The sequence below is a fragment of the Agelaius phoeniceus genome, chromosome 13, assembly GCF_051311805.1.
Source record: "Agelaius phoeniceus isolate bAgePho1 chromosome 13, bAgePho1.hap1, whole genome shotgun sequence".
Lineage (NCBI taxonomy): Eukaryota > Metazoa > Chordata > Aves > Passeriformes > Icteridae > Agelaius > Agelaius phoeniceus.
Window position 1 is genome coordinate 6,080,219 of NC_135277.1, and position 27,715 is coordinate 6,107,933.

Here is a 27,715-nt window from a genome sequence, read left to right on the forward strand (position 1 = left end):
TAGCCTGGCTTTTTTTGGTTTTGAGATGTCAGAGGTGGGCTCATGGAGCACAGGTATCTTACCAGCTCCATTTTATTTCCTTCCTTACTGGACCCTGGTCTTTTCCAGAAGGTGTATTACTTCTGCAGCAAATCCTTGGGAATGTAGTTTGCCTCATTTTGCACCCATTTCATTTCTCTCACAGTAACACTTATTTATTCCTGCAAATCCAGCCTGCCCAAATCTGACGACTGAGCAAGCTTCCACTCCTTTGCTTATTTCTTCTCTGCACAATTTCTTGCAAATTTCCCCCTATTCTGAGAGCTAAAAATACATCTGGGTGCTGCCTGGAGGCCATCTGAGAGCACAAAGAAAGGGACAGCCCGAGCTTCATATGCATTGCTAAGCAGTGCATGAAGAGCCTTCCCCACAAACAGGGCTGCTCCTGTATCAGGCATCCATAAATACAGAAATCTGCCATTCCCAGAAGCAATTGCAGACAGAAATGCTCACTCCTTCTATTTAGCCAGCACAGGCTCTTCTACAGAAAGTGCAATTGCTACTGAGAGCTTCAACTTGTAATGACACCGAGCAGGTGTAAATGGGAAGAAAACTCAGCAGGGAGAAAAGCTACACCAACTCCCAGCCCTGCAACCCGCAGAGCCTTCTCCTCCAGGAGTGTGTTTGTGTCAGGAATGAAACACAAGCTTCATCAGAGGGGAAACCAAATGCTTTCTGCATTTTTTACTGTCTGAACTTCCTCTTGATTTCTCAAAGTCGTGTTCTTCTACCAAAGCTCTCGGGAGCTCTGGCTTTCACAGCCACCACTGCTAAGGGGGAGATGAAACCAAAATCCTTCCTTGTTATCCAAGTGGGACTCTTTGTCCTACATACATGGAAAACATGACTTACTAGGTAAAATCTAAACCCCACAAATTAGTTCAGATCCCCAAAAGATCACTGTTCAGATAAAATGTTTATTATAGAAGGGCTGGTAAGTTCCCCTTGCTCTCATTTATTACTGCTGTGTTCAGAACAAACCACATGATGTCATTGAAGAACAGAGTTGCGAAATCCCACATTCCAGACTGGGACCCAGGAATGATTCCCAAATTAGGCAAATGACATGGGAAATATCAGTCAAGATCTGAGGAGAAAAAAAAATAAACCTACAAAGAAAGGCAAACCAAAACAAGAAATCATGAAGCCACTTGAAACAAATTAGGCTCTCCAAAATCGTGTTGTTAATGGCTCTTCACCTCCGATATATTCACTCAAACTGCAGGAGGTGGTTCTTGTTTTGGAAGTCCTTTACACATCTTCCCTCATCCTCATCTTCCCCCTCCTGCTCTGCCAGGATGAGTGCCAGAGGGATCTGCCAGAGGCCGGGCAGCAGCTGGCAAACATCTCAGAACAGGCAGGGCCAGCAACAGGGTCAGTGTTTACAAATGATAACTCATGTGAGCAGCGCTCACACCAGCGTTTGGGAAATAGCCCACACCACCAATTTGACCTCCTGCCCAGATGGAATTTTTACTGATTTATTTATTTTATTTTTTTTTTTCTGAACAGAAATAAACCAAGGCCCCATGTTGGAAACTGGGAAACTGCACAAAAGTCAGCAATGAAATAAACTCGGAACAATGCCCAATTCAGACGGTCTAGGGGGCCTTCTGCACAGTGTCCATGTCAAAATTTCCTCATGCAAAGAATTTCCTGCAAAACACACAGGATGCTTTTATTACCGAGTGGGTGGCATTTGATACAGCATCCCAATTGGCCGGGGAGGCCAATGAATCAGGCATTATTCCACTGCCACCTCTCTGGGGGGACACTGCCTGCAGAAACACACCTCTGTCATCTCCTGCACAGCTTAGCCACACATATAATATCGATCATACCCTGCCCTGCCAGCCGTGAAATGCAGAGCTTAATAGGACAGAAATCAGCTCTTTCATCTTTCCCCTTTGTTTCACATAATTTCAGTGCCTACATGCCCTTCTCTCCACGTACAATTATTTAGCAGCAATGAAGCTCTTGCTAATACTGAACACTGAAAGCAAAAGTTGTTTTTGGCTGTATTATGGCACAGGCACTTTGCTCCCTCATTTACTCCTCACCTCGCACACTGTCTGCAGTTTTGGGTGCTACAACACAAGAAGGACATAAAGCCTTTATTAGGTATTAGAGAGTGTTTTATTAATATAGATATTTAAAGAAACTTTAGATATTTTAGATAGAATTTTACATATTTAGAATTTTAGATATTTAAAGATATTTTAGATATCTTTATTAGATATTAGAGAGTGTTCAAAGGAGGGTTATGAAGATGGTGGAGGATCTAGAGAAGGGTGGTTGATCACTGAAACAGGGCAGTGGTCACAGCACCGAGCCTGACAGAGTTCCAGCAGCATTTGGACAACGCTCTCAGGCACCAGGTGGGATTTTGGGGGCTGTCCTCTGAAGGACCAGGAGTTGGGTGATCCTTGTGATTCCCTTCCAGCCCAGGATGTTCTGTGATTCCTATAATTCTATGATTTATGCTCCCCGCCTGGCTTGGCTGATGGTACCACTCACATGCTCAGTACCCCAGGATGGTTTGCAGAAGATGGCTGAGATTTTCTCACATCTTACATTTTTAAAGATGTGAAAGATCTGTAAATACATTACCCTGGAAGCAGAGCCCTGGTGATCAGCAAAAAGGCAAAAAGACATAAATCTGATGTAGGAATTGTTTGATGTAGCAGCTGGGCCGTGCTGACCCAGCAGCTCGGGAGGTCTGTGCCCCCTTTGATGGCAGCATGAACCCTGTGATTGTTTTGCAGCTGGACCCATGTTGTGTGTTGTAATTAAAAGTGGCCACAGAATCACAGAAACAGAGAATTGTGTGGAGGGGACACGCTATGATCATCGAAGTCCAACTCCCGGCTCTGCACAGGAGATGCAAACTGTCCCACCCTGTGCCTGAGACTGTTGTCCAAATGCTGCTTGAGCTCTGTCAGGCTCGGTGCTGTGATCCCTTCTCTGGGCAGCCTGTTCCAGGGCTCACCACCCTCTGGGTGAAGAACCTTTTCCCAATATCCATCCTAAGCCTCCCGGGACCCAGTTTCAGCGTTCACTCGGGTCCTGTCTCTGGTCACACAGAGCAGAGATCGGAGCTGCCCCTCCGGAGAAGCTGCAGCCCGCGGTGAGCTCTGTCTTCACTCTCCTCTCTGTTTGTATCACTCTCCTCCAGCCTGAACAACCTGGAGTTGTCCCCTCGTATGGCCCCTCCAGACCCTTCCCCACCATCGCATTCCCCTTGGATCCTCTCTGAGAAGAGCTGTTCGTGCTGAGCGAGAGAGCAGCGCCGGCCCCGGCAGCAGCGGGGCCCGAGGCAGCGCCGAGGCCGCGGGAAGCTCCGGGAGCGGAGTCCGCGGAGGCCCCGGCCCGGCCCCGGCTGTGCCCGGCCGCGGGGCCCCGGCGGCGGCTGCGGCGGGAGGCGGCGCCTCTCGGGGGGCGGGGGCCGGGCCAGGCCGGCCGGCGCTGCCTTCCGGGGCTCGGTGCAGCGCGGCCGGAGCCGGGGCAGCCGGAGCGGGCAGGATGCGCTCCGCCGCCGCCCCGCTGCCGCTGCTCGCGGCCTCGCTGCTGCTGCCGCTGCTCCTGCCCGCCGCGCCCGCCGCCCGCGGCAGCCTGGAGCCGCCGGCGGGCAACGGCAGCCGCCCGCCCGCCGCGCCGGGCCCCGGCAACCACAGCGGGGCCCGGCTGAGCCCCGTGCCCGCGATGCTTCGCGACCTCTCCGCGCTCAAAGCCGCCGTCATCGGGGCCTGCGCGCTCACGGCCGCGCTCATCGCCTGCCTCCTGCTCCGCGTCTTCAGGTGGGCACCGCCCGCGGCAGCCGGGACCCGCCATCGGGGGCACCCCCGAGGGGCCGGAGGGGGGAAACCCCTCCTGGTTGATTGTTTTATTACTTATAAATATAATACGTATATTACAGATGATCACGTATTATATAACCTGCTAGTGATGTGCTCTAAGCTCGGTGCGTGTGGCTGGCCCTGGGGAGCCGTGCGGGGGTGCCGGCCTGGCACGGCCTCGCCTCGCTCCGCTCCTGCAGAAACCCGGGGCAGGAGCTGGGCTCCGGGTGGGATTCTCCAGCGGGGCTGCACCCGCTGTGTGCGGCTGGGATGGGCACGGAGGGAACGCGGGAGACTCCGCTGGAACATGTGGGAATACGCGGGGCTGTTGGCGGAGGCGGTGGTGGGACACTGGCGTGGGTGCCCAAGGAGCCATGGGGAGCCTGGCCATGGTGTGCAGGCAGTCTTGAGTTCCCTTAAACCTGGCCACGGAGACACACAAAGCCCAGGCGGAGATGAGGCCCAGATGGCGAAGTGTCACAGCTCGGTGTCACAGCTCGGTGTCCGGCTGCTGGGCAGGGCCAGCCGGAAAGAGACGGGAACAGCTGGCGCTCGGCGGCGAAGCCGTGGCTCAGGTGACAGAGGCAGTTAAACAAGTGGAGTTGGCGCATTCTTCCTTGTTCTGTCTTCAGGCAGCTCCTTTGTGCATGGCTGAGTGCTCTGCCTCTCCTGCTTTGAGCTCATTCCGTGCAGGAAGGGCAGCGTTCACGGGGGTAGTATTCCAAAGTGTGGTCTATAAACTGAAATGATCAGGGCTGGTACTTTCTGAAGAAATTGACATTTAACTGTATTCTGCTTAAGTGTCTGCAGCAGCTGGCGCATGCAATGCAAATAAATGTGCTCATAAAGTGATGTGGTTTGGGAGAGCCCAATAAAATGTTGAAGAGGTGTTTTTTTGGTTTTTTTTTAATCAATATGTCTGCTTTGCAGCTGTACAGAGTTGTCACATACAAACAGCAGAATTGGTAGAGATTATATGAGCTAGAATTAGGAAGTCTATAACTAAGGCTTTTCATTCTGCACTAAGTTTCCACTCCTAGTTGTACATGATCTTAGAGAGTTTTTTTTCTTTGCCATAGTTTCTTCTGAGTATAAAGCAATATCTTGTGTCAAGGAGACCTGGCTGAATATTGGTAGCCAAAGAAGGCAAACTGATAACCTTTAAAGGCCTTCCCTATACCATTATCAGCAAAAACAGGTCCAAGTTAAAGTCACCTTGGGAAAGATGGATTTATTCTCCCATGCCAGAGTCGTCATTATACAGCTGATCAGAGTTAATGCAGCATTAAAGATATGTTAAACACCCTCTGAGATGTCATGTGTATCTTTGGTAGAGCCTGCTGGGGAAGTGGAAAATGAAGCTATTGGCTTCTGAGTATGTTTCTTTATCTGACAGAGCACTTGTTTGTAAACACTTATCCCAGTTGCAAACGAGACAAGAATACCAACAGGTATGTTTGTACAGCGTCACACTTGTAGCTGACAACACAGATCAGTGGAGATTCTGTTGCAGAAGAGATAAGGGATTTACCCTCAATAAATGTAAAGCTTTTCTCCATCAGAATACAAGCTTTGTTCACACTTAGTCAAAAACATTGTGATTTTTTTTTTTCTGAAGAGTCATGGATTCCTATTAAAGAGATTTTGCTGAAATCCAGTCTTTGCTTAAACTTTCACTTTGAAATTATTCTGTATTGCTGGAAGTCAATTATACTTTTATATAAGTTGTAGAGATGAAATAAACCACTCATTGGCCAGATACTCGTCACAGGCATCGGATTAATATTTTATGCATTTTATTTTTTATATACATCTCATTTTTACATATTTTTCTGTTGATATTATTGCCCTTTTTTGTTTGAGTAGGAATAGATGTATTTATCCTGCTTTCAGCTCAGTTCTTAAGGCAGCACTCAGAGATTCCTTTTCATTCCTTTTGGAAATGTTGTGCTCTGAGTTCATCTGATGGTTGTGTGGTTCAGAATGTGGTGTCACCCGAAGTGGTCTGAATTTCCTTTCTCTCTGTGGCTGCTGGGGTCTGTGAAGGCCAGCCAAGACTTTGCTATTTGTCTGCATGTGGCAAGCTCTAATTTGCTATAGTATTTATTTATTTATTCTTTTTTGCAAGCTCAGTCCTGGGTTTGCTTTCTTTCCTACACCCGTGGGCTCTGCATGCTCCCAACCCAAAACCATTTCCACAACAAACCAAATTCCATGTTATTCTCAAGCAAATAGTTGGGTAGTTTGCATTACCGAGAAACACAGTGTCTGCAACAGATTGTGTGTGCCTAAACTCACTCTTAGATCTGAGTTTTGGATCTTGCCTTTTTACCTCCATGTTCTGCCCTGTTTCTCTCCCCTGGTGCAGCTCAGTTCATTCCATTGCAATGCAATTTTTGGGATCAGCTCACAGGAAACAGAATTTTTCAGATGTGGCCAACTGTGCTGGTGGACCATGTGCATTCTAGGGAAATCTGATAAGTTACTTTTGCTCCAATGGGCCAGCTGAGAGCAACCCAAAGTTTTAGTTGCAGAAAACTCTGCTCTGTAGGTGTTTGCATCATGTCTTAACCTGCCCTTGAACAAACAGAATCCAGGCTGGAAAGGCTGCTGTATATCTAGATTTTTAGAGAAAAACTGCTTCTTTTGCATCTCGTTGTATTGTTTTTTTTCTTCTTGTTCAATTTTGATTTCTTCATCAAATACCACTTTAAGCTTAGTTTTCCACTAACAGCAAAAGTGGTATAAATGAGATTGAGGAGGGAGGTTCAAGCATATGACCATAAGATACAGGACCCTTTGTTCTATGAGCTGGACAGTTGCTCCAGGCCATCCAAGGCTTAACCCCAGAGAGTTTTACTGATTTAAAACTAATTGTATTATAGCCAGTTACAGTACTCCAGCAAAGACAAGGCTTTATGTTCCTCCCAGCAACAGGGAAGAAAAACTCAAATTATATTAAATGGAGAGGAAAAAACCCAAAATCAACCAAATATCCAACCTTAAAATATATATATGTGTGACCTATGTTGAAAGCCATGGGCAGGCAGCAGCATTGATCATGGAATCGCAGTTGGGGTTGGAAGGGACCTCAAAGTTTGCCTCATTTCAACCCCCCTGCATGGGCAGGGACACTTTCCACTAGACCAGGTTGCTCCAAGCCCCATCCAACCTGGCCTTGAACACTTCCAGGGTTGGGGCAGCCACAGATTTTCTTGGCAGCCTGTGCCAGGGCTCACCACCACCCTCACAGTAAAGAATTTCTTCCTAATATCTAATTTAGACCTGCTGCCTTTTAGTTGGAAGCCATTCCTCCTTGGTCTGTCACTACATGTCCCATCTCCAGAAAACACATGAGCACTTGGCTTAGTGCTTCAACTTTGTTGTACACAGCAGCATCCAGAGAGCAGAGATACCCAGAGAGATCAACAGGAATGGAATATTGCTGATCTAATTCATCAGCTGGTAGGAAGCCTGGAGTTTCCTGAGGTTTTTAGTCCCTTTTTTTTTTGTTTTTTTAACTGCTAAGGGAGTTCATTAACAGGAAATAAACTGGTCCTGATTCCATTCTGCATAGAACGTTGCTGCAGTTCTAGGAGGGACTGGCTTAATCAGACTTCCAGTAAGCACTCTACTTAGAAGGGATAAGGGTTTTTTTGAGTTTGGGGGTTTTTGTTGTTTTTTTGTTTTTATTTTTCCTTTCCAGGGGATGGTCCCCTCCCTCTACATCTCTTAGCAGGAGGTAAAAAATGCGGAGACCTCTCTCTCTCTGGGTCAGGAAAAGAATAATCTTTGAATGTCAGGGTTGTGGACTAAAATAGATTAGAGGCGTAAATAATACAAAGAACCAGTGAGTTGATTTGAGCACTTACCCCACCACATGATGCCTCAGAAAGGAGGATGAAGTGCTGCATATGACTGGTGCTTGATCAAAATAGCCTCTGGTCAAAGTACAGCCACAAAGGCAGCGTTCTGCTCTCTGTGTGTCATTCCCTGCTGTCTGGAGAGGGATGTGAGGTGGAGCAGGCAGACCCTGGTGTGGTGCCTCAGCGCTGGGTCTGCAGTGAAAGGTTCATATCCCCCCAGTTAGCCTGGATTTTCTTTTTTCCTCATAATTCTGGGCAAGACCTGTAGCACTCCCTCCTAATTATGGGGGGTGGCTGAATCAGCAGAAGCAACAGCATTTTTTTAAGTGGAAGATGGTTTTCTGTGCTAAACTACTCAGAACCACTTCTACCCTGGGGAGTGCATTGTCATTGTGCAAGGGCCACACTCTGCCCACAGCTTCCAGCATGCTTCTTGTTTGCTTTTAGAAAAACCCCACAAAATGAATGTGGCTGGAAAGGAGATGCTCTGTTTGCCCACGAGTCTAATGTGTCCTGATCCTGTCCAGGAGGTCTCCAAAGTTCATGAAACATTTGTGTTCTGTAGTTCCTGCCCTGTGCTGCTCTGCTGCCTCATCCCACCTGCTGAATAAAGTGCTTTTCCTTTTTGTGCTGTCATTGCTGATGGTTACAGGGATCCCACTGAGGTTCAGGAGTTTTAATGTGAAACAGTTTCCTGACAGGCATGTAGGGAAACTCCCAAGGCTTTCCTGCAAAGTTAGCTCGGGTAATTCTGGTATTTATGAAGCCTGGGGGAGTTGTGCAAATGAGCAAATGAGAAAACTGACTTCTGGAAAGCAGATTAATGACAAATTACCTAGATAATCTGGGGTGGAATGGATTGAGAAAAGGGTGGGAGGGAAAGACCTTTTTGCCTTATCAATGGCAAACAACTGGTTGTAGCAGCTTAGCCAAAAACCAGCAGCAAAATGAGCTTCTTTCCTATCCTAGATGAGCACCGTCATTAAATGAGGTTGTGGGGATTAATAGGTCACTGTACAGTGAGTTCTGCTCCAGGTCCTCTTAAAAATGTAGCCCAAATAGACTAATTAATGGCTGGAGGCAAAAGGATTCTAGTTTCCCATTTCTAAAAATATCTGTTCTGCAGTAATTTCTTCAACCACTACATTATTAACAGTTTTATGATGAACTCTGGGGAACAAGTTACATTTTCTGATGGGAAGGAATGAGAGAGGAAGGGTCTCTGTAAAGTGGGCCTGATACTTGGGTAGGATCTTAAATGGAAGCCATGGAAACCCCCTGTAGCCTGTATGTGAGTGCAAAGTGGTAAGGCTGTGCTTGGTTAGTTCTGTCAGGTTAGTCTTGGTCTATGTTTAGGCTTCCCAGCATGAGTAAATATTTCATGTAAAAACAATGTTTTACTTGCAAGAGGAGACCTCCCTCCATCACTTTGCTACTAGTTTTTAGCAGGGAAGCAGAGTAACAGAGAAGTGGTTTCAAAAGGATTTTGAAGTGTTTGGGTTAAGAGTCCTCCTGTACTGGATATAAAATCACTTGTTTCAACAACAGCAGTAAAAGAGCAAACCACCCTGTGCTCTGCGTGACACAGCAGCACAGATAGCTCTAAAGATTAGACCAGGAGGTGACTTTCTCCTCACTCCTGATGCAACCCCAGCCTTTAGAACAGGGAGGAAATGCAAACTGCTTCATCCCAAGGGCTGGGACCTGTTTGTTCAGCCTTGGACTACTGCCCAAAAGCAGTGCTTTGGCAGAGGTACTGAGATTTCCACATCAGAGCTGGTCGCCGATTTAAATTTCCTTAACTTGAAGCTTAGAAGGGACCACTGTGGTGGAGATGCACACTCAGGGCTGGAGTCCCAGTGTCTCTGCAGTGCTCATACCCCAGTTCCTGTTGCTGTGTAACTGTTTTAAAGACTTCTCGAGGCAAAAGCTGTGCTTTTGAATCTGGCACACCTTGCATGATGTGCCAGGGCAAGGCTTCTTGATGGTGAAAGTGCAATTGGGATGTGCTCAGAGCACTAGCTGTGATGACCAAAACTCTGCTGGGCTGCTTGCTTGTGCCTGCACCAGCTCCCTTGTCATGCTTGGCAGGTAGCAGTTTTGTTTGCTAAGAGGTGTAAGGGAAAGTTCTGCATTTTGTTAACCAAAACCATCCACTTTTCTCCCTGAAGGCTGGCCGAGTACACATCAACATGTTCCTGAATGTATAATCACAAAAATGCATTCATGCATGAGCAGTGTGACCTTCCTACTATACATGAAAACAGTAGGTGAAGTAAATAAAAAGGACCCACACAATTCAAGCTGGAGGCAGAGAATAAGTTGAAAAGCCACACACAAAATGTTTATTAATTGAAAGTAAGTGTTAGAAAATGGATCTGTCAAAACCATGGGATGTGCAGGTTTGTGAGTATCTCCATTTACAAAGGAAGGTAAGGCTGGCATCTGTGGGAGGAGACGTGGTAGGTACAGTTAGCTTTGAACAATGGTTGGTTATTTTTCATAGCACCTGCACAGATGGAGCCTGAAACTGCTTCAGGTGAGACCCAGGGTTGTTGCTGTGAGAGTCCTGAGCTTGGCCTGACTGCAAGGAAAGCAGGCAATTTTGTACCCAGACAGCATCACCTCCTTGCTCCTAATCCTGCCTAGAACATTCCCATGGCTCAGCAGGGCTTAACCTGTGCTTTCTCATCTGAACATGTTCACTAAACCTGTGGCTGCTTCAGCTGATTAAGCCCATGTCTCACTTATTGAGTGTGGCAGCAGGAGCACGTGGTGGCTGCAGCATTCGTGTGCCTGCCGTGGGTGCCAGAGCATCTCTGGTTTGTCAGCAGTGGAAAGGCTGACACTGACCTGGATTGCAGCTGGCGAGGAACTGCTCCACACACAGGCACCAAGAGTGGCCTTGGGAAGGCAGCAGGAGGAGACAGAGGCTGGTTCTGCAACCTTCCTGTCAGGGGGTCTGAATCCAGCAGGGTCAGAGCTGCTGGGAGCAGCTTCAGCCTCTCCAAGGAATGCTGTATAAAAGCATTTTATACAGAGTGTTTCCCACCTCTGTTTCAGGTCTGGCAAGAGGATTAAGAAGACCAGGAAGTACGACATAATCACCACCCCGGCCGAGAGGGTGGAAATGGCTCCTCTGAACGAAGAAGACGATGAGGACGAAGACTCAACAGTGTTTGATGTGAAATACAGGTACTGCTGCCATCCATCCAGTTAGACTTGCTCACTGAGCACTTGTTAGTGAAAACAGCTCTTTTATTTCTCTGCTGGGCTAACTTGGCAGGGATGAGGCAGTCACAGTCTCCCTCTTTGCCCAAGCATTATCCCTTTCCTTTACACTCCTCGGCCTATTCCCAGCGCACACAGCTCTGTCCTCCCCTGCTCCTGCAATAACCCTGTCCCTGCCCCAGGCTGTCTGCACTCCTCTTTCCCCTGCAGAGCAGCACAACGGGGTACACGTGTCCCAGATAGCTGACAGGGTTTGACAGACTGAGCTTCCCCTCTCAGGCAGCTGCTGGCAGTCGTTCCTGTGTGCTCACACTGGATGGAGGGCTGTGGATCAAGGGTCGTGCATCCAGGGCTTCTTTCCCAGGCTGTGAGCCTGGGAGGGAAATCAGAATGAATCTCCACAAGATTTGTACCAGAGTGCTCCTGTGTTGGTCTGTGACACAGAGGACTGTGGGCCCTTACTGATGCTGTTAGCAGTTACCCCTTAGCAACAAACTTTCTTTAAATATGTTTGTCTTCTTGAGATGGAAGTGGTGTGACAACCCCAAAGTTCTGCTGCCTATTCTGGGCCTGAAGATTTATGGCAACAACTCAGCACATAAAGATGCTGCTTCTTGATTTATGGCATCAGGGTATCTGCATCTTTTATTTTTGTTTGCATCAAGCCATCCACACTATTCAAGTTGTGTTCTCATCCAAATAAGGCCTACTCTAAAATCTGTCCTACTTTGGCTGAAATAAGCTCTCCTAGTTACAAAAATGCAGATCTTGACAACTTCTAACTGGTGATTTTACAGACTTTACTCAGTGCTCATCTCCTAACTTTGGAAAAGGGGGAACACCGCATCTGCTCTGAGCACATGTGTGCCAACATCTGAACCACACCCCACCATATGCTCCACTGCTTGTTTCCCAGATCACTGCATTAGTTCTCTCTAAAAATCAGGAAATAGTTGAGAGCCATGAAACAATGAAGGGTGTGAGTCAAGCCTTAGTGTAAACAATTAGTTCTTGATTTAGAAGACTCCTATCAGTCCTTACCTGACTTTTGCCATTCCCTGTAGCTGCCCTGGGTTTGCTCTAATAATTTCAGCTTGTGCAGTTTGTACTTTGGGATGAAGCTTTGTTAAACCCAGAGTGCAGAGATCTGAGTTGCCATGACTGTTTAAACAGTTGCCATGTCCCACCCTTTTCCTTTTAACTCCATACTTTCTCTGTGAACTTTTGGAAATGGGATCTGATGGTTTTTTCCCCAAAGAGTGAGAACAGAATAATCTCAATCATGGCAGTGCTTCAGGACAAGATGTTTAAAAGTGAAATAGTGGATGAACAAAGAGAGATTGCTGGAGACCATTTGTCTCTTGAGAGCTGTGTTTGTGTTATCTGATGTTGCTTCCCTGGAGCAGGAGCTCTGCTGCTGTCACTGAAGGTATCAGCTCATCCTGGGTCCCTGTTCTTGGCCAGCCAGTCCTCTTTTCAGCTGTGGGAATTCCTCCTTTCTGCCACAGTGCAACAGCTATTAGATTGCACATTTTCTGCAGTCCTTGGTGTTTCAGGCATACTTTTGTTTAGCTTAAACAGAGCTGCTCATTTTGGAGGGGAAGATCATCTTACAGACCGCCCCTTAGCAGTGCTGGTTTTGGGAAAGCTTCTTTGAGGATACATTTGCTGTGGAAGGTGTCAAGCTCTCTGGTTCCTTTGTGCAGCTTGGAGAGTATATCCCACACAGTTCACAAATCCTGTCACCAGTAAAGAGACTCCTTGGCAAATTTGAGTTGCTGAGATTGACCATTGAACTATTCAGGACTTTTTTCATAGGTGCTTGTGTTCAGATGGGATGAGAGGGATAGAGCTGCAGAAAGAACAGCTCAGACTTGCCCCCAGGGAGTCAGGGGACAAACTTCTAACAGGTCTTCTCTTGGTATCTCTGCCTCAGTCCTGCCCTGCCCCCCAAGCTGGTATTCATAGTGTGGGAGGCTCTGAGCTGATTTATTTGAGATCCCCTCCCATTGCTGAAAGATCCGTGCTGGCACTTGCACGGAGTGGGGGGGGCACTTTGGGGGAGTAATTGAGATTCTGAGCTCTCTCCCCATGTAATGCAAACAGCTCTCTAATTAAAAGGCAGTTGGTATGGAGCAGCAACAGGGGAGAAGCGACATTTACCTCTCCAATTGGTTCTGGTGCAGTTAATTTTCTTTCCTTTAATGCTCTGTCCTTGTGCAGATTCGTTTCCAGTCTTACACGAGGCATCAAAGAACAGCAGACACTGTAAATTGGGCTGTTGGATGAAGGTCGTTGCTATTTTTTTCCATTTTTTTTCCAGGAGGCTTTAAAGTTTTAGGCTTCCCAGTAGTTCCCCCCCCCCTTGGCTTCCCCTGGGCAGTGGAGCAACAAGAAATAACCACCTTTCTCCAATAAGGCAGACTAATGAGACCACTTCAAAATCTTACCCAAACAGAGCCCTTTCTGTGGATGCAAAAGCCACTCAGTGCTGCCTCTGTCAAATGTGTGCTGGATCAGATCCCCTCTTTGCAACCTCATTCCAGTAGCAGGGAAGCAGTTCTGTCAATGGCCTCTAATCCTGCAGGCACCATTTCTGTGTAAAAAGAGGTGGAAAGTATGAAACAAAGATTGTCACAGAGTAAAAGTGCCAGATCACTTGGACATTGATATCTCCTTAAAAAGCTTTGTGGAAACCACTGTTTTAATATGTGTGTTTCTCTATATGTTTGCTCTGCTGTTGAGAGAGGCATTTGAATAAATAGCTCAGGAATTGTTCTGAAATTGCTATAAAGCTACACAAGGAAAGCAAACAGAGCAATGGAAAGAGTGTTTGCTTCTTGATCATCGATCCAGTCTGTGCTGAAGGCCAAAAAGTATTCTTGTCCAGTTGATTCCTGGATCATATGAACTATATTGGTCATCATTTCCCAGATGTCAGGTAGTTTTTCAAGTTTTATGATGGGATTTGCTGCACATCTTCAAAAATGAGTTAGTGGAAAGCTAGATCCCACTCTCCATATGTGCTTTTTCTCATCCTACAAATAGATTTTGATTTGAAGATTTCCCTCTCCTCTTTGCTCCTTTAGCTCTTTCTTTCAGGAAGGCAGAGGGAATTTGCCTGGGTTCTGTGATCTCTGTGATGGAGCTAAGCCATCAATTCATCAGGCATTTGGCACTCAGGGATACTTGAGCAGAGAGCAGTGAAGTAAAGTAGGTTACAGGCAAACATCCCCAACAAACTGGTGTCCATCCCCCACCACAGAGCACTCTGCTTATTTTGTGTAATAAGAGGAAAGAGATTAAAACAGCTGCAAAAAGAACCAGTTTCTGAAAAGGTAAATAAAATTGTTAGCTTGTTAAGCTTATTAACTCTAGCGAGGCTCATTGGGGGATTTCTTGTCAGCTTCAATAGGAAACTGAAAACAGGTTCTGAATAAATTCCGTGGTGCCTTGCACATGAAAGGCTTTGAAAGCACTTCAGTAATCTGGGATATCAGCAGTGGCTCCTCTCCCTGCTGATTTGCAGCTGTTGGAGGCAGCGAGTTCTGCTCCTGAGTTCTGCTCCTGCTTCGCTTGCTGGGCCCAGCTGGGGGAATTTCACAACTGTCCAGGGCCACATGTGCCCTGTGACAGCCCCGAGCTGGGGAAAGAACCTGGAATTTAAATGCCAGTCCTGGTGTCAGGCTCCTAAATAAATACTGATAGAAAGTTTTTCTTGGGGCAGATTGAAGCCTCTGTCCTTCCTGTCGGCTGAGTAAAATTCCTCAGTTTATTTTCCCTGTGGATTGTCATTTTTCCTCTAATAGCAGCAGCAGCGCTGGCAGAACACAGAAGTGGTTTAGGAATGCATCTTCCAAAGTGCTCTTGAAAGGAGAAGGATTTATGTGTAAGGAGAAGTGGCAGGCTGAGGGAAGAGGACAGGAATATTTATTCTACCATTGTGGGTCTAAAGGGCTTTTGAGAGCTTGCAGGATGTTTTAGAGGAAAGATACACCACATGTAAGGGCTGGATCCTGGATTCATCCCTTTTCCAGGCACTGATAGCCTTGAACTGTAGAGAAACATCTTCAGCACAGTTGCAGGGCTCAGCCTTTGATGTACCCAAGTCTTGGGAGTCTCTGTAAAATATGGGTTACACTCCTGGTGCCTTCTCTAGGACTACATCCTTTCCAGATCCTGGCTGTGTGTGCAGCTCTGAATGGAGCATGGGATTGTTCCGTTTGTTACTGTGAGGTGTTCACTCTCAAGGGAGCAGCTCTAATGGATTTTTTTCCAGTGAAAGCTGCAGGCAATTCTGGATGATGCCAGGTGAATTGTACTGGGGTTTATAGCAGCTTATTTTTTTTTTCCCTAGCAGGCAGCAGTGACAAGTTGTGTGTAAATGGAGGGGTATCATTTATCCTCATCTGAAGGGGGTGCAAATCACCAACACAGGCAGCAGCTCACTATAAATACAACAAATTGCCAAAGCTTTGGTGCTGCTGTCAAGGATTTCCCATAGGTCCACAGCAGGGGAGAAAAAGCGATAGTCAAAATGCAATTTTTGCTGGGTTTTGAAGGCCAGTTCTTTCCTGATGCTATTTGACAGTTGTTGCAGAGCACACCATGTTCTGCTGCTCTTGCAGTCCTATGGGAGGGCTCTTGCCTTATTCCTGCAGTGTAACAGGTTCCTGTTAAGATTTTTTTTGAACCCTGAAGCAGCTAGGATGTCAGGAGGAACGTCCAAGGAGGATGGTCCATGTGTGTTGATGGGTAAGGGGTGCACTGGTGTGTAAAAGCTGTGAGGTGCAGAATGTGGTTTCATGTGCACATTCCCTTCTCTGCTCTGCACAGGGACTGGCCACAGGATCTTCCAGCATCTGGCCTTTCCCTCATCTAACTCTGCTTTTGTCTTGCCTTGGTATCTCTTCTCTGGCATGGCACTAAGATCCCATCACTGCCACCAGATACACAAACTGCTGGGATCAGTGGCAATCCCAGTGAATGATGCTGCCTTTTCCTTTGTGGCCATTGGGATTTTTTTTCCTCCACTTCACACGTGGGTTCTCATCTCTGCCTGTGAGTAATTTGAATTGCAAATCTCCAGCTGTATTAATTCTTCTGCTTTCCAGGTAAAGCAGCTCCGTGGAGCATCAGTGCCCTGCCAGACGTCACTCTGCTGTCGAGGGACCTGCTGAACCCATAACTGTGAAAGGAAGGGGAGGCTTTCATCTCTGCACCTCCTCGAGGTGCTGTTTGTGCAGCAGGCTGTGGATCTTCTGACTCAAACAGCACCATTTGGTTCCCTGGTGTCCCAGCTCCTGTGTTGGAATGACCAGAGTTCCTCTTTGCAAACTGGGCTCTCTTGCTTTAGGAGGGCTGCAGTGTCACCAAAGCATTACAAGGTGCAGCTCCTTACACTCTAAATAAGTTTTGCAGAAGGAGGAAGACAAGGAAGACAAGCTGCCCCAAGGACTTCTTTTCTAAAATCCTAACTCAACACTCCAGTCACTGTTAAACTTCAGTCATTGTTAAACGGATCATGTGTTTAAAAAAAAATCAAGAAGTATTTTTGGGCCTTACAGAGGTGACTTAGGACTTAAGATGGTAAAAATGTAAGCCATGCTGAAATGCCACACTATGTTTGGTGTAGGGTTTGGGTGGGAGGGGGTTGGGAGGTTGACTCATGTAGGAAATTTTCTTGACTTGCTACTGATTTTTTTTTTAAACAACAATTGCACTAAGTTTTCATGATGACACTCTCATTGTCCCAAGGAGCTCTGATCAGATCAACTTCAGTAAGTGAGACCACAGGGAAATAGGAGGAATCAGGCATGCTCTAAACTACAACAATCTTGGATTAAAGAAGATATATTTTTGTAATTTTCTGCCCTTCCACTGGGAGTAAAACCAGTGTTTTGTACTGTCCTGTGCTGACTGTAACTTGTCTACAATTCATTACCTTTTTCTAAGCAAAGTAAGTCCTCATGTGGAATGATTGGATTGCAGAGAGAACATGTCTTATTTTTCATGGAAGCTTCATGTAAATGATCCTGTTCTGTCAAACTGGAAATTTTCCTTTACTACCTGCTTGACAAAGCTCATTTAACTCAAGGACAATTTTTAGCTGTTGTTCCCAGCTGTGCTTTGTGCTGCAGAGGTCAGAGCTGTGGGATGACACTGTGGGAATTGGATTGCAGCATCTGGAAAGGTTGGGTTTGGGAGACCACAGACATCCAGGCATTCCAGGCCAGCGGTAGAAAGGGCAAACCTAACTGGGTTACTTTCTTCACTTTGTGGTTTTCCTTTAGAGTAACCACAGATGAAGTTCAGATTTTACTGTTTACTGCACTCCTTAACACCTTCTATTTTGGGTTTTTAGGGTTTTTAAGCTGGCTGAAACCTTGCTTTTCTTGGAGAATTCATATTTTCCAATTGTTTTAGGATTGTCCCACTGTTTGCTTGACCCTCTCCCAGCCTTGCAGTTGCAATCCCTCAAGGAGACTGCAGTTTCTGGCAAAGCACCAGCCTTGCAGCAGGCTGCCACTTTTGGGATTTTTATCTGTTTTTTAAAGCCCTGTTGAGATTTGAGGCTTGTTGAGAAACCAAACTGCTTTGTCATGATACCACGACCTGCGCCAGTTCTGTGTGGTTCCCCTTGGCCCTTCAGTCAGTAAAAAGAGGTGAAGGGGAATTTTTCTTCCTTTCCAGCAGCCTTGTGCATTCATCCCAGCAGCTGCCATACCACAGCTTGCTTTCCCCTAGCTGTGACTCAGCAAAGGCTTTGCAGACAGCCAACTCAGCCTGGATGGAAAAATCCCAAAGCAGACTGTTGTGTTAATATTAGTCATCAAGGCACTATAAAATGCTCTGTTATTTTCATTCATGGAATAGTTTGAGTCATTCTGTGCCTCTGTTACCAAGCAATATTTGACATGTCAGCTGTGAGGTGAGGATGGGCTGGGCAGGTTGTTCTGGCTGGCAGGAACCACAGGGAGCAGAGAGTGGAACGATGCTGCAGGTTCAGGTGAGGTCTGGAGCTCTTTCCTCACCTCAGTAAAACAGGTTTCAGGCTCTAGGCTGGATGCTCCAGAAGGAAATACTGAGTTTATTCAGGGCTGCAAGAGTGAAGGCTGGCAATTGAACTTTGTGGGCAGAGCAAGCCCTTTTGAAGTCAGAGAAGTGGCAATGCTGTGAGGAGAGAGGGAGGTTAAAAGCTTCTGTTGGCATTTGGGGAAGGAGGGGATGGGATGAGCTGGCTGCCCTGTCTGTGCAGGCACCATGGCAACATGTTCATGCCCACTCTCCTGCCACACTCATTAAGCTGAGCATCAGGCACTCTCAGAGTGGAGACAGGGAATGAAACCATCTCTTTGCACAAAAGAAAGGCAAGACCAAGTTATGTAGGACAGAGATGAGAAGAAAATAAGCATGAAGGGCACTTCTGCCTTCTGAGCAAGGTGGTTCTTGAAATCAGTTTTTCCAGCAGCTTCAGGTCACTTGCTGAGTTAGGCTGGCAAAGGCCCTCTGCTCCCCTTGCTTGTAGCTTAAAAAACCAAAAATATCCCACTGTTTTCACAACATGGCCAAATCTCAATGGTGGACAGGGATCAGGTAGTTTAACATATTGAAGATGGAGGTGCTCAACAGCAGCTGGGATTTCCTGGCTCCTTGAGGAAGTCCCAAACTGTGTGCCATAAGCTAAAAAGTGCTTGTAGGGAAGCAGCAGCTGCTTGGTGGAAATAAAAGGTCAACCTGACCAGTTGCTCACAGTCATGAAAATAATCCAAATGCTTTGTCTGATACTCAGTTGCTGTTGCAAATGTGAGGCAATGTTTACCTCTACAAAACTTGCTGTATGTGATTTAAAGTGTCTGGTTAAATATTCTATAGCTATATTTAGTTAAGATTTTAAGAGCACTTGACGTGACTCATCTAATAGTATATATATGAATATTTTTTTAATTGTAGAAATCAGTTTAAAACATAGTTTTAATAATTTTAACTGTTTGGTTCAGGTAGTTCTAGGAGTTCATCAGAGAAGAAATAGCCATTAACCACTACATGAGTTTTTTACCTTAATGTTCTGTGTATCTTACACTGCAGATTTAATCTGATTGTGACTGTAACGTGTCTTAGTATCTGCTGCTATTTTGTGTTGCATAGTCAAACCTGCTTTGTTCAAGAGCATTTTAAAAGGCATATTTTTTTGTTACAGAAAATGAAAACAGAAATGTTATTACAGCTGTCTTGTCTGTAGCTCTCTTACTGCTTACAGAATCCTCCAGCTCCTGGCTGAGGCAAACCAAGTATGTGAGTCAGAGGCTTTTCTCTTTGTGCATGTGGAGGGAAAACCCTGCACAGAATTGCAGCTGCTTTGCTCCAGCCACAGCCCTGTCACCAGAGATTACACTTGAGAAGCCAGAAGTCAGTGTGCCATGCTTACCTGCAGAACTCAGTACACAGATAGCTTTGTATTTGCATTTTCCCCCCTTTTGTTCCCTGGAAGCTGCAGAGATGACTGCAAACACTTGTTTAGCACACTGACTCTGTGATCCCCTGGTGTTTATCTTAAGACCAAACTTACTTGTAATAGTCTATGGGCACTAATGAAGCTTGAACACATGGACACTAATTAAGCCAAACATTTTGTTCATAACTGTTCCCTCTAATTCCATGTACATGGTATAATCTCTGCAGGGTGGAGGGCTGTGGTTTTTGTTAAAGATTTTTTCCTTGTTAGATGAGTTTCTGCTGCTGCAGTTTGTGTGTGAGGAGGTATCAGGACCATGTGTTCAGTTTTGTGCAATTGCTTTGTAGTTTTTTAAAAAAGAATTTGTCATTGTGACCAAAGCTTCTTTTTAAGGAAAAAATTGGTTGTGTTTGAATGGACTTCACGTGTTTCAGTAGAAACTGCCATCATTAAACATGTTCTTGAAATCCCTGTGCTGTGTGTTATGTTTCAGGCAGGAATAGGAAAGGGCTGATGCTTTTTGGAATGAGGTGGATGTCAGATCTCCTGTGTGCTCCATTGTTAGAGGGTTGCAAGTCCCTTTGTCCTGTGACTCTGAATCAGGGCATGACAAGGGGGAAACCTGGTTTTAGCAGCATGGTGGAGGAATATGTTTAATCATAAAAGGTCCCCATCAACCATCAGGAAGCTGGGCTTACTGCTGGGATCCAAAGGCAAAATCCTCTGCAATAGGGAAGGGATCTGAGTGCCTTTGACTTTATGAGGTGTTTGGTACCTCAGAGCCCACAAAGTGTATCCACACTTGTTGTCCCAGACTCTGAGCACCCCTGGGCCAAGCCCTGTCCCCTCCCTGGGGTGGCCAGGTCACACCACAGCTGTTCAGGAGACTTCCTTCCCCTCCAGACTTGCTTGATGAAGTTGCCCATCTCTGAAGCAGTTTTGCCTTGTGGCTTTCAGAGCATGGCAGGATGCTGCAGTGCTGGGGATGAGGATCAGGGCAGTCTGAGGCTGCTTGTTCCACACTTTTGGCAGCTCTCAGGGGACCTTTTTCCTCCTGGATATGGAGAGCAGACACTCCTGGCCTCTGGAGCAGCTACAGGACAGACTGGTCCAGCACCCTGTGCATGGATTAGCTCTGCCTCTCTCCTCTGCCATGATTTCTCTGCCTTGATGTCTTCATCTCCTCAGGAACAGTTGAAGAGTAATTCAGTGCTGCAGACAAGAGGCAGCTGCTGTCCCGCCTCTGCTTTTTGAATTATGTCCTGCCAGCAAAGTGAAGCTCAATCTAATTCAGAATACCCAAAAAACTGCTGCTGTCAGCCTTGAGCCAGCTGCTGAGCAGCTAAGCTGGTTTGTGTAGGAAGGTGTAAAACCCCTCAAGGTAATCCCTAGCCTAACTCTGGCTAAGCAGGACAGGCTGCAGGAGTGAGGATGGGACAGAACAAAAGGCAGAAGCTGCAGTGCTGGTGTACTTACCTTTCTGAAGGGGTCTCAGGTGGAAGATGAGCAAATGACCTGTGGAAATGATTACCTAAGTAAGAGCTGAGTTTGAGGAAGGTGACTGCAGCTGAGGCTGTGTGAGGAAAGGGCAAGGCTCAGCTTAGCCCTTCCTGAATTCTGACATGGGAAAGCCCAAAGCTGCAACAAAGATTTTCTCAGGCAAGTCTTAATATATGTTTTTTCTAAATGGATCCTGTTAAGGGGATGTTTCTGCAGTATCTAGAAGAGTTCTGCATGGGCCAAAGTACAGCACAGCTTCCCCTCTGCTGTGGGTGGCTGTTACCACCCTCGTACAAGCTGCTGGCCCTCTTGGTAAGTCTGTGTGCAGGAGTGAGGTTAAGTGAACAGAGCTAATTCACATTTACAACCCCGGAAAAGGTGTGGAGATGATGTCTTCCTTGTGTCTCAGTGCCAGTGATCTTTGGATGCCTTGATACTGATAACTGCAAAATTGTCAGTGATGTGTGGCAAATGCTATCAGAGACAGGAGCTGAGCACTGAGATGATTGGAATCATGCCTGACAACAAGCTCTATTAAGAGTGTGAAACAGGAACAGCTCTAATTGCTTAAGACTGAGTAGTGTGTAACTAGGCTGCACAGAAGCCTTGAGGATAGTTAATCTCCCTATCAGCTGGCAATTACCAATTTTGAAGAGGCCAGGAACTCTTCTAGCTCTGGTTCCAGACAGACACCCACTCCAGGCTGGCTCACTTCTTCCCTGGCCGTTTGCTCACAGCATGCTAGATGAGCCAAATAAATTTCAAAACAGTACTTCTAATTCATGGAAAACAACTCTTCAGCTGAAGAAAGCAGCATGGAAGGCGTGGCCATTGCTTTTAAAGCTAAGAAGCAAAGGGTGTTAAAAATCCAGATGCTGTTTTTGATGGCTCAGGAGGCATAAAGCTGGTTTCTAGGCTTCTCTGTCCCCTCATGCTGCTGTCTCCAGCCACCTTGTTCCCTCACTTGTCTCCATGCTGGGGGACCAGCAGCACAGGGGAGCCCAGCTCCCTCCAATTCCATGGGGAGAACCCATTTAGGCTGCAGATGGACAAGGAAGGAGAAGGCAGGTCCTGAGGAGCTTGAGCAGCTGCTCCAAAGCTTCCACCAGCATCTTTAATCTCTATCCTGGAAGGTGTTACAATCCTAATTGCCAGCCTTCAAAGGCTGCCAGCCCTGGCTTGGGAACACTCTCCTGGTTGTTGTCTGTGTGCCCAGTGGTGGAGGGAACCCACTGATCTGAGTGTGAAGCAAGGACAGGGACTCCCCTGGCCAGGGTTTCAGCTCTGTCCTGTGCAGATGGGGACTGTTGTTTGAAGGATGAGGAGGGATAAGGATTAGGTGACCCACTGCAGCACCTCAGCCAGGACAATTTATTTTAAGGCTTTTCTGTGAAGGGTAACACATCACCTGCTTAAAGCTCAGCCTAACTCCTCTGAGCTTCTTGCAGTGGCTCTTTGGAGATAATTTAATTCAATGTACATGTTGTTATTCTGTTTTATCAACAGTCTAGCACTAGTTACCTGCCCAGGACCTTTACCAATTCCAAAAGCCAAATAAACCAATTTAAACATCTTCTCTGACCTGTGCTGAGCAGCACAGAACATCCCTAGGGGGCTCCTCTGCCAAGTCTAAATGCCAGTGAAATAACTGTGGCACAATTCCCTCTTACATCCAGATTGGAAAGAGACTTAGAGACTTTCCTTGGGCTATGGGATCACAGAAGCCAGCCTCCCCTCCACTGAATCCTCAGCTGTGAGTTTCAGATGTGCATTTCTTGCCAGGGAATAAGTCTGTTAAAAGGGCCTGTGTTGATGTAGCTGGTCCTCCTCAGCTCTGATGCCAGCCCAGAATAGCCACTGCACTGCTGATGAGCAAAAATAAACTCTTTGTCATCAATTCCTTGAAGCATCACTTCCAAATCCTTTGCCTCCCCCCGATGTTTCCCCTCCATGGATTTCCAGGCTGCCTGTGCCTTGATACAAACATATTTATCTGAAGAGAAGCTCTTCTTTACAGACACATTTCTCTCCCTCTGCCCTCAATTCATAAAAGTTTAAGCTCAGGTCAAGAACATTTGACATTTCCCCACTTCATTTTTGCCTGGCTGTCAGCAGAGCTGTCTCAGTACTGCCTTTTGGACAGTGTCTGAAATTACCTGGCTCTCTCCATCTCCTTGCATAAGGACTCAGCACAGATCCCAGTGGCACTGAGATGATTCTCAGGTAAACAGAAAAAAGCCAAACCAGTCTGTTTAGGCAATGTCTCCTGTTTCCTTTTCTGTGTGTAACCTTTTTTGGGTCAGAGCAGTTCCTCCTGCTGATGGTGCAGCAATGCTTTCAGAGCTCAGCAGTGAATGCAGTGGTCCCTGCTCTTCTTCCCCTCCTGCCCCTTTTGCCATCCAGCTTCCCATGGTATTTCTGCCACCAAATTCCCAGTTTCCTGACTCCCACCTCCAGCCTCTGTGTGTTGCAGATTAACAACACCCTTGTGGATAAAGCTGTGGCAAAGGAGAAATAAATCTCTTTATTTTGGACTAACGAGGCAAAACATTGCTGCAACAACCTCCTGATGAGGATGGGTGCTGCTAGAAGGGCAGGGGTTACCCAGAGCAATGCTGAGATCCTCAGGAACTTTCCCATGTCTGACTCCATGGGCAGATTTAGATGCTCTTAGCACTCCTGAAGCTTGCTAAGCTTAAATAAAAGAGTGGTCCTGCTCAGGGTGCTCTCACTGAGGAGCTTCTATTTAATGAGCTGCTCAAATGGAGGACATACTCTGTCCCTCTGCTTGTACATAATATTTTTAAAATCACATATTTGCAGTGCATTGTTCATTGCTCTTCAAGGAAACAAATGATTTGCTTTTAACATAATCATTATCAGAAATAAGTTATTCAGCATTTACTGCTTGGAAGTTAAAAAGGGAATCTGAATTTCTTTTTAGTTCTTCCTCTTTTTTTTATAATAGATATACAAGCTGCAGGGCACACTTTTATGCTCCTGTAGCCAAGATTTTATAGAATTGACTAATAATCTATTTTGCATATTTATAAACACTTTATTATTTATTAATGGTGCATTTCAGGAGTAAATTTATAATCCTGCCATGTGATCTCAGCCTTTTAGAGAAAAATGGTTGCTGTGTCAAAGAGCTGGAAATTAGGGCTGGCATAACAAAGAAATGAGTGAGAATATCTCATTAGTGTGAGAGCAAAGAGGCAGGAGCCTGTTTGGAGGATGAGTACACGCACACGAGGTGCACGCTCGGTGTCAAATGCAGAACACAGCACTCCAGATGTATCAATCCCTGCTCTGTTTGCTCTAAACCCACTTGAACACAGCACAACCCTTCAGTCTTGTGAGAGCACAGGCTCAATACAGCCAGTGCTCACTCCCCAAGCTGGCATCACTACCCTTGGCCAGCTCCAGGCATTTTAAGCGTCAGGATTTTGAAGAGTCCTCATGTCCACCTGGGTGGGTTCAAGCCTGAAGATCAGGTACAGGGGACCAATCACCTCACTGCTGCTGGAAGGAAGTCACAGATCCCTCACCCTTTTCCAGGCTCAAATCTGGATGTCTCAGGCATCCCCTCTCCACCCTGAGCATTATCAAACCACTTGGAGAGGGGTGCCAGGAGCAAACAAGCAGATGTACAAATGTAGTTTCTGACACCAGCATTATTTCACTTTAAACCAAAACACCTCTGTGTGCTCAGAACAAATCCTCTGAGCTACTTTTCCTACCTTACCTGTCTTGAGGAGGCCTCTGGAGATCTCTCTGGTCAGGTGTGGAGCTCTGCTGATCTCCATGAGCCTGTAGCTAACAAAACACTTCCCAACCACCTTGTACCACGTGCAGTGATTGCTCCACTTGTGCCCTTTATCATTTTCTGGTCCTGACCCTTCTTTTCTTCAGTCTCATCAAGCAACCAAACACCTGCCAAGTTCTGTCCTCTCTAAAGCTGCTGATCTCACCCCATCCCTTTCCATGGGGCCCAGGTGGAGGAGGAAGTCTGGTGAAGATCCAAACAGAGCTGGCAGCTTGTGTAGAAATCGGGCTGAAAGTTTCTTATTCAGATTCCCCAAATCACATCCCTTTAAGTGCAAGGGTGCTGAGGCTGCCCCAGTGCTTGGCCTGTGGCACCATGGCTGTGCTTCTGGGGAAATGCCATTTTAGGAGCTCCTGCATGCAGAACTTCACAGTACAAAATCCTCCAACAGCTTCAGTGGTGCTGTGAGCTTTTCTTACCCCTCCAAGATGCTTTCTCCTGGCTCCTTCCAGCCATAAAGTCAGTGACACTCCCTTCCCCAGTGCCAGGGCAGGGTTATTCAGCTGTTTAACTCTGTGGCTGGCCTTGGAATCACTGCCTGGCTGGCTGGCTGGCTTTCCATCAGGCTGGGCTTGCAGCCCGTGCCAGCCTGGGCATCCTGAGCCACAGGAAAGACCTCTCAGAGCTCCAGCCCTTCACCAGGACCTCACAAGTCAGCTGGGGCATCACCACCGTGCACACAGGGCTGCAGAGCCTAAAGCTCCCACAAGCTCAGGTCAAACCCGGGAGCCCCATCTGCCTGTTTTCACTCCAAAGCTGGCGAGCAGGGAGTGTGCACTGAGGTCTCTCCTGGTAAGGGAGAGGTGATTAATGAGTCTGGCTCACAAAAGCTGGGAAGGAGAACTGAGGAGACCTGCCAGGCTCTTCACCAGCAGAGCAGGCTGCTCCTGCCATGGGCAGCTGCTGTGCAATGTGCCCTGGGCTGCAGGCATCAAGGTGCTGCTGCTGCTGCTCTGGGGCAGAAGCCTCGGAAAGGCAATGCTTCCTCGCTTCCTTTTGTTTTTCTGAAAGGAACTCGGAGCCTTTGGAGTTCTCTTTGATGGGATTTTCAGAGGAAGCAGGGCAAGCTGGCTGTGCCTCGCCCTCTGATGGGGAGCAGCTGGGGAAGAGCAGAAGGGGAAGGGAGAAGGTGAATGGAGCTGCAGCTTGGCAGATCTGAGTGTAGCAACATTTCATTAATGCCACCTAATTGTTCCCTGCACCTCGAATAATGGGAAAAGCATTAGCAGTAATAGCAGCTCCATTATGTTCCTGTTTTGATGTGCTGTCTAAAAAGGTGAAATCTGAGGAAGGGCATGAGGAATGTGGAATTTTAGGCTTCCATTGGCATTTTGGTTTTGTGCAGGACCTGAAAATGCTTTATTTCAGCCTATTAAGGGCTAATAAAGATGTGTGCAAACAGAGAAAATGTTCATGGAGCTCACAAATATGGATTGTTCAGCAGGTGTGGGGTTAGGCAGTGGTGTCAGTGCTGCACTGAGCTTTTGTACACCACGTCTGTGACCCTCCAAAAAACCATGAACTGCTAGGTCAGACACCAGCAGCCCTTGTTTGGAGCTACTTTTATTTAACAGTAATAACTCTGCTGGCTTAGAAGCCTTGCTGGGATGGAGGCAGAAGGTGCAGGGAAACAGCCTGGCTTGAAGCACTGGGGGAAGAATCTGGAATTGCTGCTGTTGAGGAGGTCAGCTCAGCCCCATGTGTAACACGGCCAGCACATTGAATCATCTGGCTCAATGGCTCCAGCTCTCTCCCCATCACACTCCACTGGCTGGCTCTCATCACTGGGTCCCTGGAGATGTGCTGTGGCACCTCCAAGCACGCAGAGGATGTCACAGCTTGGTGTCACTCAGCCTGCATTGGCCTTTGGTGCAGCACATACTGACCACGGGAGGAAGGGTTCCTGCCAGAGATGCAGCTGGGTCAGCTGTGCCTCTGCTGAGATGGCACAAAGGTGCATTTCCTGTGCTGCCAGCTCCCTTATTCTTATTTTGTTCTCAGTACATGGACGTGTTGTTTCGGTTCTTTGACTTTGCCCACCCAACGGTAAAAAGCCAGAAGGACGGACCCTGCTCCTGCTGCCACCAGCACAAATGTGGAGCTTCCCCCCCTGCTTGCAAGAATTCAGTGCCTTGAGTGTGCAAAACAAACTGATTTTCCTTTCACCCCAGTGCACAGAGGGGAGGCACACCTGGGAGGGGTCTCCGTGGCAGTGGGGGTGGTGGATGGGTGGTTGCACTGAAGATATTCAGGTGAGAAGCTGGGGTTTGTCACACCTCACCCTCTTTTCACCCTGTCACAGGGCATCTGCCATTGCTGCTGCCAGCAGATTTCCTGGCCCTGGCTGGGGAGCAGGGGCTCTGAGAAGGAAGAGCTCAGTGTGGCAGCAGCCCGGGGCCATGGGAGGTGAGAAAAGCTGAGATTCCACAGTGTGCTGAGACATGGTCTTAGCAATGACCTACATTTGTGCATGAAATATGGGATGCAAATATGCACAGGGAGTGATGGAAGAGCTGGGGAAAGGCAGCAGGGGGATGCAGACATGCACAGGGCATGGTGGAAGGGCTGGGGAAGGGCAGCAGGGGGATGCAGACATGCACAGGGCATGGTGGAAGGGCTGGGGAAGGGCAGCAGGGGGATGCAAACATGCACAGGGTGTGATGGAAGGGCTGGGGAAGGGCAGCAGGGGATGCAGACATGCACAGGGCATGGTGGAAGGGCAGCAGGGGATGCAGACATGCACAGGGCATGGTGGAAGGGCAGCAGGGGATGCAGACATGCACAGGGCATGGTGGAAGGGCAGCAGGGGGATGCAGACATGCACAGGGCATGGTGGAAGGGCAGCAGGGGATGCAGACATGCACAGGGCATGGTGGAAGGGCAGCAGGGGATGCAGACATGCACAGGGCATGGTGGAAGGGCAGCAGGGGATGCAGACATGCACAGGGCATGGTGGAAG

The 27,715-nt window shown here is 47.3% G+C and overlaps 1 protein-coding gene across 1 annotated transcript; it reads left to right on the plus strand.

Annotated features, from left to right (window-relative positions):
- The first annotated feature begins 3,450 nt into the window (after positions 1-3,450).
- On the plus strand, positions 3,451-19,898 carry FAM174B (family with sequence similarity 174 member B). The gene is made up of 3 exons (XM_054642047.2): positions 3,451-3,836; positions 10,805-10,936; positions 16,087-19,898. The coding sequence occupies exons 1-3, from the start codon at positions 3,562-3,564 to the stop codon at positions 16,088-16,090; spliced, it is 411 nt and encodes a 136-aa protein (XP_054498022.1). The 5' UTR covers positions 3,451-3,561; the 3' UTR covers positions 16,091-19,898.
- The last annotated feature ends 7,817 nt before the right edge of the window (positions 19,899-27,715 follow it).

What these genes read in the sequence shown, in the direction of transcription:
- FAM174B (XM_054642047.2), top strand. Translation starts at nt 3,562, where the DNA reads ATGCGCTCCGCCGCCGCCCCGCTGCCGCTGCTCGCGGCCTCGCTGCTG. An exon ending in CTCCTGCTCCGCGTCTTCAG is followed by an intron (nt 3,837 to 10,804) that starts GTGGGCACCGCC and finishes CCTCTGTTTCAG; the next exon opens with GTCTGGCAAGAGGATTAAGA.